Source organism: Myotis brandtii, unplaced genomic scaffold (assembly GCF_000412655.1).
Source record: "Myotis brandtii unplaced genomic scaffold, ASM41265v1 scaffold115, whole genome shotgun sequence".
NCBI lineage: Eukaryota > Metazoa > Chordata > Mammalia > Chiroptera > Vespertilionidae > Myotis > Myotis brandtii.
Genome location: NW_005353967.1, coordinates 9,466,953 through 9,479,113, shown reverse-complemented (window position 1 = coordinate 9,479,113; position 12,161 = coordinate 9,466,953). Strand labels below are relative to the sequence as shown.

The following is a 12,161-nucleotide window of genomic DNA, read 5'->3' as shown; positions in this document are numbered from 1 at the left end:
TATACACTGAGTGGCCAGATTATTATGACCACCCCATCAGTACAATGAAGTGAATTAGTTATACAAATAATAATAAAACCTTGAGAGTATTTGCTTAGGAAGTTTTCAATATTCAGTATTTTTGGAAGTGTCAATGAAGTACTGATGGGGTGGTCATAATAATCTGGCCGGTCATAATAATCTGGCCACTCAGTGTATATTTAATATTTGTTCAAATACTTCAGTGAGATAAAACTGAATATTAAGAGATTCTTTATTTATATTACCTTATTTTCAAATTTGGAATCAAACTATTATAATAAATAGTATGTGCTTAGCTCTTAATTTTGCTAAGCGCCCTATCTCAAAGAACATACAAATTAGCCTATAAAAGCATACCACTTAATATGTAAAACACAAGTTTCAAAATACTCATTTATACTCATCTAAAAACAGCATATAACAGCATGTTCTACTGATAAGGAAAACAAACCAGTTTTGGTTTGGAACAAGCAGAATACTTTTCAAGAAATGACAGAAAGAAAGTGTAAGCGACGAATTATAGATGGAGTAGGTAATAAACCAAAGTACCCAGTTACATTTGAAAGTCATAAAATATTTACATTCCAATCTTAGATATTCATTAGAATATATGATGTGCTAAATTAAAACTAATGCTTCAAAACAACTATTTCAGAAATCACCCATCGAGTCACTGTTGCAAAAGTCCAAAACAGGGCTGGTGATGATTAGAAAACATAATGTTGACATGAAAGTCAAATACATCCCTCCCTATGGGTAGGATGAGGAAGGTTCAAAGTATATTACTGGGGCAACTGAGGAAATCTGAATATGGACTTGATATTAGACAACAGCACTGAATCAATGTTAAGTTCCCTGACTATAATTATGGTTTTGATTAAGAAGATGGAGAGGGAAGACGGCGGCATAGGTAAACACCTGAACTTGCTGTCGCGCACAACCACATTAAAACTACAACTAAAAGACAAAACTATCATCCAGAACCACGGGAAGGCTGGCTGAGTGGAAGTTCGACAACTAGAAGGAAAGAGAAAAGCGCACTGAGTCTGGTAGGAGGTGCAGAGGTGTGGCAGTGTAGAGGAACGGAGGTGTGTGCAAAAGGGGCTGGCAGCTGGGCGCGCTGTTGTCTTTTTCAATCAGGAGGGAGATACAAGCTCCCACTGCTCTGAACGCCAGTTCTGGGCAAGAATTTGGGGACCCAGACTCATATGGAGAAACTGGACTGTCTGGCACTGGGCCAGAATGCGAGGGCGGCTTTCTCGCAGAGGTGCTTGCAGTGGTCATTGTTCCTGCACGGGAGCGCGGAACACAAACGCAGGGACCTCTCCAATGCAGGGTTGACTGGCAGCCACTGCTGTTTGCTCTGCCCTGGTGATTCCCTGAGACCCCGCCCCACCCAATTTACAACCCCACCCAAGCTGTGCGCAGATGCTTTTGCATACAAATTTAAAAATTTGACATATACTCTACTACACCCTAACATTTATTTTCATGATTTAAAACAAAATTACCTGCATGTTGACTCTTTCAATCACACAAGAAAGGACATGTAAAACATGCATCTTTGTGTCACATTCTGTAACTTGCTGCAGTAATTGAAAAAGTAGCGTGAACATGGTTTCCAAATACTGCAGGTCAAAAGAAAAAAAAAGGTTTGAAACAGAAATGTAAGACCTTTAAATACAGACAGATAGAAAAGAAATAATGTCAAAGCAATAAATAAAAGACAAAATCTTAGCGTTACCTAAACAACTTCAAACTATTTAAGTTGTCAATTTTAGGAAATTTTTTCTTTATGGCTGCTAAATGTGTCTGTTTTAGAATTTCATTCATCCACAATGCTTTCAAAAGAAAACTATATCTAAACATTTTCTATTTAAATTTTATACTGTTAACAGTATCTTGTCATTGCTCTTCCACATATGCCTGGTGTTGTGCAAGGTCTATTCATTAGAGTAAAAGGAATACCAATTATGGCACTTACATACCAGCTGCCTGATATGGACCTTAACATATGCTTCATGGAGATGAAAGTTTTTGTATACATTCTTATAATTTTAAGAATGACAGAATATCTCTTATTCAAAAATAGAAAAATATCCTATGTCTGGCTATTAAAGCCCATATTATAAAAATTATAGCAAGTATTAACAAATCACAGGACAGCAGATACATAAAATACTTGGTTCTTTCAGATATTTGGTTCCTTTTTATACAAATTTCTTAAACATATGTCTTTCATCAAAAAATATCTAATGATTCTTTGAGCAAAGAAAAATCTCTGCTCTACAAGTTCCCCCATGAAATATAGAGATTTTATAAAAAAACTAGTGGCCCGGTGCATGGATTCATGCACACTGAAAAGAAATTAATTAGAAGGTGGCCGGCGAGGTAGGACTGGGTGAGGCAGGCCGGACATGCCCTGGAGCCAACCTCCCACTGCCCCTGGGGTGGTGCCGCAGCTCGAAGGGCATCTATGGAGTGAGTGGGGTCCCTCTGGCAGATGGGGTCCCTCAGCCTGGCCTGCGGGAATCAGGCCAAAACCGGCTCTCCGACATCCCCCAAAGGATCCTGGAGTGCAAGAGGGCACTCTGCAAAGTTGCTGTCATACAGAGTGTGGAATGAAAACACAGTGTGCAGCAAACCAGATTCAGGGCCGACAGTGCCCCAGCAACAACATAACCCACAGCCGAAGGTGGAATCGCATGGCCCTGTAAGGAATCGGGCTCCCTCCTCTCTGGTTCCGGAGTGTGTCACCTGAGAACCACCACTGCCAAGTCACCACAGCTCAGCAGCTCCTGCATTGAGCGTCTGTCCCCTGTTGGTCAGTGCGTGTCATTCCTACTGGCCTGTTAGACAGTTGCTTAGCCTTTTATATATATAGATTTTCTTCCTTTTTTGGCATAGCCAATACTCATGAGCTATTTATTGATTTTATTAAATGTACTGGGGTAATATCCTATATAATAAAAAGCTAATATGCAAATCAACCAAATGGCAGAACAAATGGTCGCTGTGACGCACACTGACCACCGGTGGGCAGACGCTCAATGCAGGAGCTGCCCCCTGCTGGTCAGTGCGCTCCCACAGGGGGAGTACCACTCAGCCAGAAGTCGGGCTCATGGCTGGAGAGCACAGCGGTGGTGGTGGGAGCCTCTCCCGCCTCTGCAGCAGTGCTAAGGGTGCCCGACTGACAGCTCCTGGACTGCGAGAGGGCACAGGCCAGGCTGAGGGGACCCTGCCCCCAGAGTGCACAAATTTCGTGCACCGGGCCTCTAGTTTGTTAATAAGATCATATAGGTTTCAAGTATAGATTTCGATGATACATGATTACCCACTACTCAAAGTCAAATCATCTTCCCTCACCATATGTTTGGCCTCCCTTACCCTCTAGTAACTACCATACTATTGTCTGTCTATGTCTCTGAGTTCAGTTTTATATCCCATGTATGAGTGAAATTATATGGTTCATCGCTTTTCTGACTGACTTATTTCGCTTAGCATAATATTCTCAAGGTCTATCCATGTTGTCACAAATGTCAGTATTTCATCTTATGGCTGAATAGTATTCCATAGTTTATATGTATCACAACTTTATCTAATCATGTATCACAAGACACTTTATTTCCATGTCTTGGGCACTGTGAATAATGCTACAATGAACATAGGGGTGCATATATCTTTGCAAATAAGTGTGTTTTCAAGTTTTTGGGGGTAGATACCCAGAAGTGGGATTGCTGGGTCACACAATAACTCTATTCTTAATTTTTTGAGGAACCGCTATAGTGACTGTACCAGACTACATTCCCACAAGCAGTGAATGAGGGTTCTGATAATAGCCACTCTAATAGGTGTGAGGTGGTATCTCATTGTAGTTTGATTTGCATTTCCCTAGTAGCTAGTGAAGTTGAACATCGTTTCTTATGTATGTTGGCTATTTGTATGTCTTCTTGGAAGAAGTGTCCATTCCCATTTTTTAATTAGATTGTTTGGGGTTGAGTTGTATGAGTTATTTATTTTGGATATTAACCCCTTGGCAAAGCTGTTGTTTGCAAATACCATCTCCCATTTGATTGGTTGCCTTTTTGTTTTGTTGGCAGTTTATTTTGCTGTGCAGAAGCTTTTTAGATGGAGATAGACACATTCATTTATTTTGCCTTCACTGTCCTTGCCTTTGGGGTCAAATTCATAAAATCTTCTCTAAGACCAAGGCCCATGAGTTCAGTACCTGTTTTCTTCTATGGAAATTATCCTTTCAGATCTTATATTTAGGTCTTTGATCCATTTTGAATTAATTTTTGCATGTGGGGACAAACTGTAGTCTATTTTCATTCTTTTGCATGTGGCTTTCCAATTTTCCCAGCAACATTTATTGAAGAGGCTTTCTTTTCTCCATAGTGTGTTTTTGGCTCCTTTGTCAAAAATTATTTACCCATATACTTGTGGTTTTATTTCTGGGCTCTCAAATCTGTTTCATTAGCCCGTGTGTCTATTTTTCTGCCAAGATCATGCTGTTTTGATTATTGTTGTGGAGTCAGATAGTGTGATACCCTGCTTCCTTCTTTTTCTCTGAATTGCTTTGGCAATTCGGGGTCTTTTGTTCTGATTTCTTTTGTTCTATTTCTTTAAAAACTGACATTGAGATTTTGATGGGGATTGCATTAAGTGGATATATTGCTTTGGTTAACATGGCCATTTTAACTATTGATTCTTCCAATCCATGAACACAGAAAACCTTTCCATTTCAAGAGATTGTGTTTTTCACTCTCTTTTAATAATGCTTTGTAGTTTTTAGTATATAAGTATGTCATATCCGTTGTTAAGTTTATTCCTAGGTATTTTATTCTTTTTGTTGCAATTGCAAAGGGAATTGTTTTTTCATTTCTTTTTCTGAAATTTTATTTAGTATATAGAAAAGCAATGAATTTTTTATACATTGATTTTGTATCCTGCAACTTTACTGTACTTGTTAATTGTTTCTAAGAGCTTTTTAGTGGAGACTTTAGGGTTTTCTATATATAGAATCATTTCATCTGCAAAAAGTGACAGTTTTACTTCTTTATTCCCAATTTGGATGCCTTTTATTTCTTCCTCTTGCCTACGGCTCTGGTTATTACTTCCAGAAGTATCTATACTAATAAAAGGGTAATATACTAATTACACCAGACATCTTCCGGACAAAGCCACGGTGGCGGGGGCCAAGGCAGAGGCAGTTAGGGGTCAGGCCGCCGGCAGGGGAGGACAGTTAGGGGTGATCAGGCTGGCAGGGGAGCAGTTAGGCGGCAATCAGGCCAGCAGCGGAGCAGTTAGGGGGTGATCAGGCCGGCAGGCAGAGGCGGTTAGGGGCGATCAGGCAGGGAGGCAGGCGAGCAGTTAGGACCCAGCAGTCCCGGATTGCGAGAGGGATGTCCGACTGCTGGTTTAGGCCCGATCCCGCAAATCAACTTTTAAAAAGTATTCTCTCTGAAAAATATATACATAGGTGGGGTTCCATGGTCTGGCCTGTGGGGATCGGGCCTAAACCGGCAGTTGGACATCCCCCGAGGGCTCCCGGATTGGAGAGGGTGCAGGCTTGCTGAGGGACCCCCTCCCCCCGTGCATGAGTTTCGTGCACCAGGCCTCTAGTGTTGAATAAGAGTGGTGAGAATGGATATCCTTATCTTATTCCTGATTTTAGAGAAAAAGCTTTCAGTTTTTCACCATTAAGTATAATATTAGCTGAGGGTTTGTCATATACAGCCTTTATTATGTTGAGGTAATTTCCTTCTATACCCATTTTATTGAGTGTTTAAATCATAAATGGATGTTGTATATTATTAAATGCTTTTTCTGTACCTATTGATAAGATCATGATTTTCTTCTTGCCTATTCCTCTTAGAACAACTACTGCCCCAATTTTACTGAATATTTAACAAGTCTTACTGAACACCAATTATATTAAAATATCACATTGTGTGCTCTTAAAAGACCATGCTGGGTGCTTGGAGTTGAGTGAAGAATAAAAAGATGAGCAAGACTAAGTATTCTGCTTTTCAGGTAATTTGCAATCTAGTGTAAGACAGACATATATACCCAAAAAAGCACAGGGGGATAACCTAAAGAGTAAAAGTAGCAGACACATCTGAAACTAAATTACTTGATGTTTTATAACTGCGACAAAAGCAAGTTTAGAACTCAGCTCCAAAATAGATGATGAGACAGTTAAACAAACAAACAAAAAAAGGCAGAATAAAGCAAACTGTTTGAAATGTAAGTTACCAACTACTTCCAAAATAATTAAATATATTTTTAAATTCAGCTTTAATAAATAACTTATATTTAATTCCAGCGACAAAATAACACTTAATATTCAAAACACATAAGCAAAAATTGTTTTAAAACTAGAAATATTCTTACCGGTAGAAACTGATCCGTTCTAAACTCAAAATCATCAACAGGTAAAGAGTAGTTAAGGGATACTGAGAATATATGACATTTATCAGGAAAAAATATATATTTAAACCAACTATAATAAACCAATCAAAAATTACATTTTAAACTATCTCATAAATTGATTTAACAAAATAATTAACAATTTCAAAGTGTTAATATTCTTCACAATGAAGTATTTTAAAATTCTTTTAAGGATATTTAACTTCAGGGTTGTAGCTGTTTCAATACGGACCTAAAAGAAAGTATATCATGAATTTTGAGTCATTCGAGAACTACTAAACATTATTTATATTAAATGACAAAAAATTTATTCCAAGTAACTTTCTTTACTCCTTTTTTTAATATTAAGGTCACAGAAAATAATAATATCCTATCTAATAAAAGAGTAATATGCAAATTGACCATCACTCCAACACAGGATGACCTCCCCCATGTGGACACAAGATGGCCGCCACAAGATGGCCGGCAGGGGAGGGCTGTTGTGGGCAATCAGGCCAGCAGGGGAGGGCAATTGGGGGCAATCAGGCCTGCAGGGAAAGGCAGTTGGGGGGGACCAGGCCATCAGGGGAGGGCAGTTGGGGCGACCAGGTCAGCAGGGGAGGGCAGTTGGGGGCAACCAGGTTGGCAGGGGAGGGCAGTTAGGGGTGACCAGGCCGGCAGGGGAGGGCAGTTGGGGGCAATTGGGCCAGCAGGGGAGCAGTTAGGCGTCAATCAGGCTGGCAGGCAGAAGCGGTTAGGGGCAATCAGGCAGGCAGGCAGGCGAGCGGTTGGGAGCCAGCAGTCCTGGATTATGAGAGGGATGTCCCAGATTGGAGAGGGTGCAGGCCTCCACTCCCCGTGCACGAATTTCGTGCACTGAGCCTCTTGTCTAAAAGTAAAATGACACTCTCCTTATTTAGTAAGAGCTAAAATGCAAAATACACAGAGTATAAGAAAAGAGAAACATTTAAAATGTGACAAGTAAAAATAAGAACAAAAATTAGCTCTTCCTGAACTATTAAAAAAAAACAAACAGAAAGCACTTACCACATAGAGACATAATGAATTTCCCAGTGATTCATTAATGGGGAAAAAAATCAGAACTTGAATTTATAGAATAACGAGTTGGAGAATGTGACATATAATTGGTAAGAGAGAGAGTCTAACAATTCCTAGAACACTAGTTGTTCAATAAATAAATGATAAATACATGCAAGAAAAGAAAAAATCCTGTCTTAACAAGACTCTAACCATGACTTTTTCACAGAATAAATTCAGATCTTCTGAAGGAAAATGAAATCCTATGTATCCAGAACTAGATCCAGACCATGAACTCAGCCTATGAGTCTAGGCCATATAACTCCAACTGAAACCTCAGAAAACTCCTGAAAAGATAAAAAGCTAATTCCATGTTGGGGCAAACAAGTGCCATCAACATATCAGAAACTGTGGAAGGATCCTAAAAAGCATGAGAGCAACAGAGAAAGGAACAAGAAGAAACTACAGATCGATATTACTTCCAAAGAACACTACTACAAAGATAAGAGTATTCAGACACTTTTATGTACCGAATCAGTGAGAATGAGCCCTAGGGTAATAAGAGTCAGGGTGGCTGATTTGAGTTCTTGACCCCAATAATACCTGACCACTTCTACAGCCTGCCCATAGCAGTGAAAGTTAATTCCTCACACTAAAACAGTAAGCATAGTACTGAAGCCAGAAAGAAATGGCACTTTTTCAGGGACTTAAGGCCACAAGGAAAATGTAAATAAGGAGGACATAAAATAATACCCTTGAAAGAAAGTAATCTGCTCAAGAGAAGAAGAATAATGATTTCATAATCTTTTATCCCTATTTCATAATTCTTTCAATAAATATTTTCTAAGACTTGACTCCATAAGAGATAGATATTATTTATACAATGGTACTATTACTACTTGGAACTACCCGTAGTACTATTTTGTACTCTTCTGCAATAAAAGTAAGATCACTCAATTACACAACTTTATGTATTTCTTCTGAAATACATAGGTAAATAAGTTTCCTAAAAGGATAATAAGCACCTTCAATTTATTTATCTCTTTTAAGAAAAATAATTCTAAAGCTCATTTTCATATAATACAAATACCAGACATATCAGTACAAACCCAAAACTGACTATAGGAAACTTACTAAATTAAGGTTTCCTTTCTTCCTGGATATAGAATGGCCTCATTTAAAAAAAGAAAAATGTTTTTATTCACCTCAGAGAGAGGAAGAGAGAAATAGGAACATCAATGATGAGAGAAACATCCATTGGTTGCCTCCTCCATGCCCCCAATTGGGGATCAAGCTCTCAACCCAGGCATGTGCCCTGACTGGGAATCCAACCGTGAACTCCTGGTTCATGGGTTGATGCTCAACCACTGAGCCACACCAGAAGGGCCAGAATGGCCTCGTATTTTGATGTCAAACACAGATTTATTTTTTTATTTCCTTTGGAAATTACATTCACTGAACATAAGTAAATTCAAACTTCATTTTGTGAAAACACACTAGCCTAGAGTTTAAAACCTATAGCAGTGTTTTAGAGACACAAGGATAAAAATCAAAACTTTAAACAGAAAGACGGACAAAACTGGGAGATCCATAAAAGGCACAAGAGTGGAAAGATAGGAGAATGTCAATGCACCTTGTGTAAAATACCTGTCCAGATACCAGCTGTACCTCTCACAGTGCATTCAGGATTCCCTAGCAATGGTTCTCAACCTTCCTAATGCCACGACCCTTTAATACAGTTCTTCATGTTGTGGTGACACAGTCATGTACATGCCACTAAAAATCTCATAGCTGCCTGACCACCTTGAAAATTCGCTATTTCTATGCTGGTAAACAACACAAAGATGACCATTTCTTTGCCTGATAGACAACTGCAGCACACCCTACCTCCAAACTATAAATTTTCTGGCTGAACCACAGTTTATATTTTAGATAACCTCTCACAAGGTTGAAAAGTACACTAAGTGCAATTTTTTTTAGTAATTTACTGCTTGTTTTATTGAAGGATCCACAAATAGCCCAAGTAACCCTTTTCAAAAATTACTTGTAATTTCCAAAATTGAAAAACATAATTGGCTGTGAACCTTACAACCTAAAGAAACCCAACATATATCAAATATACTGATTAAAGAATCATCTGGATCCCTAAGAAAAGAAGGTTCCTCTGGCCTAAAATTAAGTCATTTTTACACTGATAATAGGATCCTCAAATATGAAACTTGCCATAAGCATTGCATCTGCTAAGAAACTTGTTCTAAGATAGATAGATGTAAAAGAGCATATAGAAGATGTTTTTTAAAATGGATTTTTCAATAAAGCATTGTAGCATTGTTGTCCTATAAAAAACATAATGAGCCGAAACCGGTTTGGCTCAGTGGATAGAGCGTCGGCCTGCGGACTGAAAGGTCCCAGGTTCGATTCTGGTCAAGGGCATGTACCCTGGGTTGCGGGCACATCCCCAGTGGGAGATGTGCAGAAGGCAGCTGATCGATGTTTCTCTCTCATCGATGTTTCTAGCTCTCTATCTCTCTCCCTTCCTCTCTGTAAAAAATCAATAAAATATATTAAAAAAAAAACACACAGTATATGATGATGAAAAATACATTTAAAAAAAAAACATAATGAAAACGGAACCTTACTTCACATCACATTCAAAAATAAATTCTAAATAGAATAAAGAACCAAGGGGGACAAAAACAGATATATTAAATAGGAAACAAATTAAAACTAAACAGAAAAAGAAAATCAGTAAATCTGCATTAAAATAAAAAACTTCTGATCAATAAAATGACAACAAAATGAGAGTGGAAAGATATAGGGAACCGGGTCAGGATGGCTCAGTGGTTGAGCGTTGACCTATGAACAAGGAGGTCACAGTTCGATTCCCAGTTAGGGCACACGCCTGGGATGTGCACTCAGTCCCCAGGAGGCAGCCAATCACCAATCAATGATTCTCTCTCATCACTGATATTTCTATCTCTCTCTCCCTTTCTCTCTGAAATAAAAATACATTAAAAAAAATAGAGAGATTCAACTGCACTTTTAATGTTTTATTTCTTGAATAAAATATTTAAATATATATGAAAAATTAGTACAATGAAAATATGTAGGGGAAATATGGAAAACTGAATGGTGAGAATATAGCTGGTTTGTTATATTGGTCACTGAATTTTTCTCTTTTCTTGATATAATTCTTAACTTTCAAAAAGTAAAAAATTGCCCTAACCAGTTTGACTCGGTGGATAGAGCGTCAGCCTGCGGACTGAAGGGTCCCATGTTCGATTCCGGTCAAGGGCATGTATCTTGGTTGCGGGAACATCCCCAGTGGGGGGTGTGCAGGAGGCAGCTGATCGATGTTTCTCTCTCATCAATGTTTCTAACTCTCTATCTCTCTCCCTTCCTCCCTGTAAAAAATCAATAAAATATATATTTTTTTAAAAAGTAAACAATTAAAAGCCTACCTTAAAGATGAATCAGAAATAAGCTTAAAGTAGCCATTATGCCTAGATCAAATTTTTGTTTATAAAATTTGGATATTTCATACTAATAAGTCAAATTTCTAAAAACTGAGGAAAATTATAAAATTTCAAATAACCAAGAAAATTCACTCAATTTGCATTATATTCCCAGAAATCAAATAATAATGTTAGACAACCACATCAAAGCTACAACTAAAAGACAAAACGAATATCATCCAGAACCACGGGAAGCCTGGCTAAGTGGAAATTCTACAACTAGAAGGAAAGAGAAAAGCACATTGAAACTGGTAGGAGGTGCGGAGGAAAGGAGGCGCACGTGGAAACAGGCTGGCAACTGGGTGCGCTGTTGTTTTTTTCAATCAGGAGGGAGATACAAGCTCCCGATTGCTCTGAACTCCAGTTCCGAGCTAGACTCTGGGAATCCAGACTCATACGGGGAGAAACTGGACTGCCTGGCATCCGGCTGGAACACAAGAGCGGCTTTCTCACAGAGGGTGCTTGAAGCGATCATTGTTCCTGCACTGGGCCGCGGGACAGAGAGACCCTGGGACCTCTCCAAGAAAGAGCAGACTGGCAGCCATTGCAGTTGGCTCAGCCCTGATGATTCCCTGAGAGCCCGCCCAACCCAATTTACAACCCCACCCAAGCTGTGAGCAGAGGCTTTTGCATATGAATGGCCTGTTCTTTTGCAATCTAAAACCTAACAAACTGCTGCTGGATCAAAGAGCGCCAAAGCTTCCAAAAGAAGCAGCCTGCATTGCTTCACAGCTGGGCCTCATCTGGGCACTTCCAACCCCCAAAAAGGAGGAATCTGCAGATCTCTCTATAGCTCCTGCTGGGTGGCCTCAGGCAGTGGCTGACTTTGCACCTCCTTGGAGATCCAAGAGCCAGTGTACCCAGTGGTCAGAGTGAGACCATACTAGAGTAAAACTCTTCACATCCATAAGCGAAACACTCAGGGAGCAGACTCAGTGAGCACCAAAGCCCCACTGAAGCAAGTCCTGCTCCATAAGGGTGTCTCCAGCACACCAGTTCTCCCATTGTAGACACAGATGATCCTCACAGCCAATTGGCCTGGTGGTCAATTCCTCCCAGTGATACCAACAGCAATCAAGGCTTAACTACAACAAGACTGTTCACACAGTCCACAAAGGGGTGCACCAAGAGTGTCCACCTCAGGTAATTAGGGAGGCTGAGCCACTGGGCCCTATA

The 12,161-nt window shown here is 39.5% G+C and overlaps 1 protein-coding gene across 2 annotated transcripts in view; it reads right to left on the bottom strand.

Moving 5' to 3' along the window:
* The window catches only part of IPO11 (importin 11), a 129,632-nt gene that overhangs the window by 69,533 nt on the left and 47,938 nt on the right, over nt 1–12,161 (bottom strand). For both annotated transcript variants that reach the window (XM_005857926.2, XM_014548917.1), the window contains 3 exons: nt 6,652–6,685; nt 6,418–6,458; nt 1,533–1,649 (listed from right to left, as the gene is read on the bottom strand). In XM_005857926.2, the coding sequence (XP_005857988.1) occupies nt 1,533–1,649; nt 6,418–6,458; nt 6,652–6,685 (192 nt within the window). The remainder of the gene's footprint in view (nt 1–1,532; nt 1,650–6,417; nt 6,459–6,651; nt 6,686–12,161) is intronic.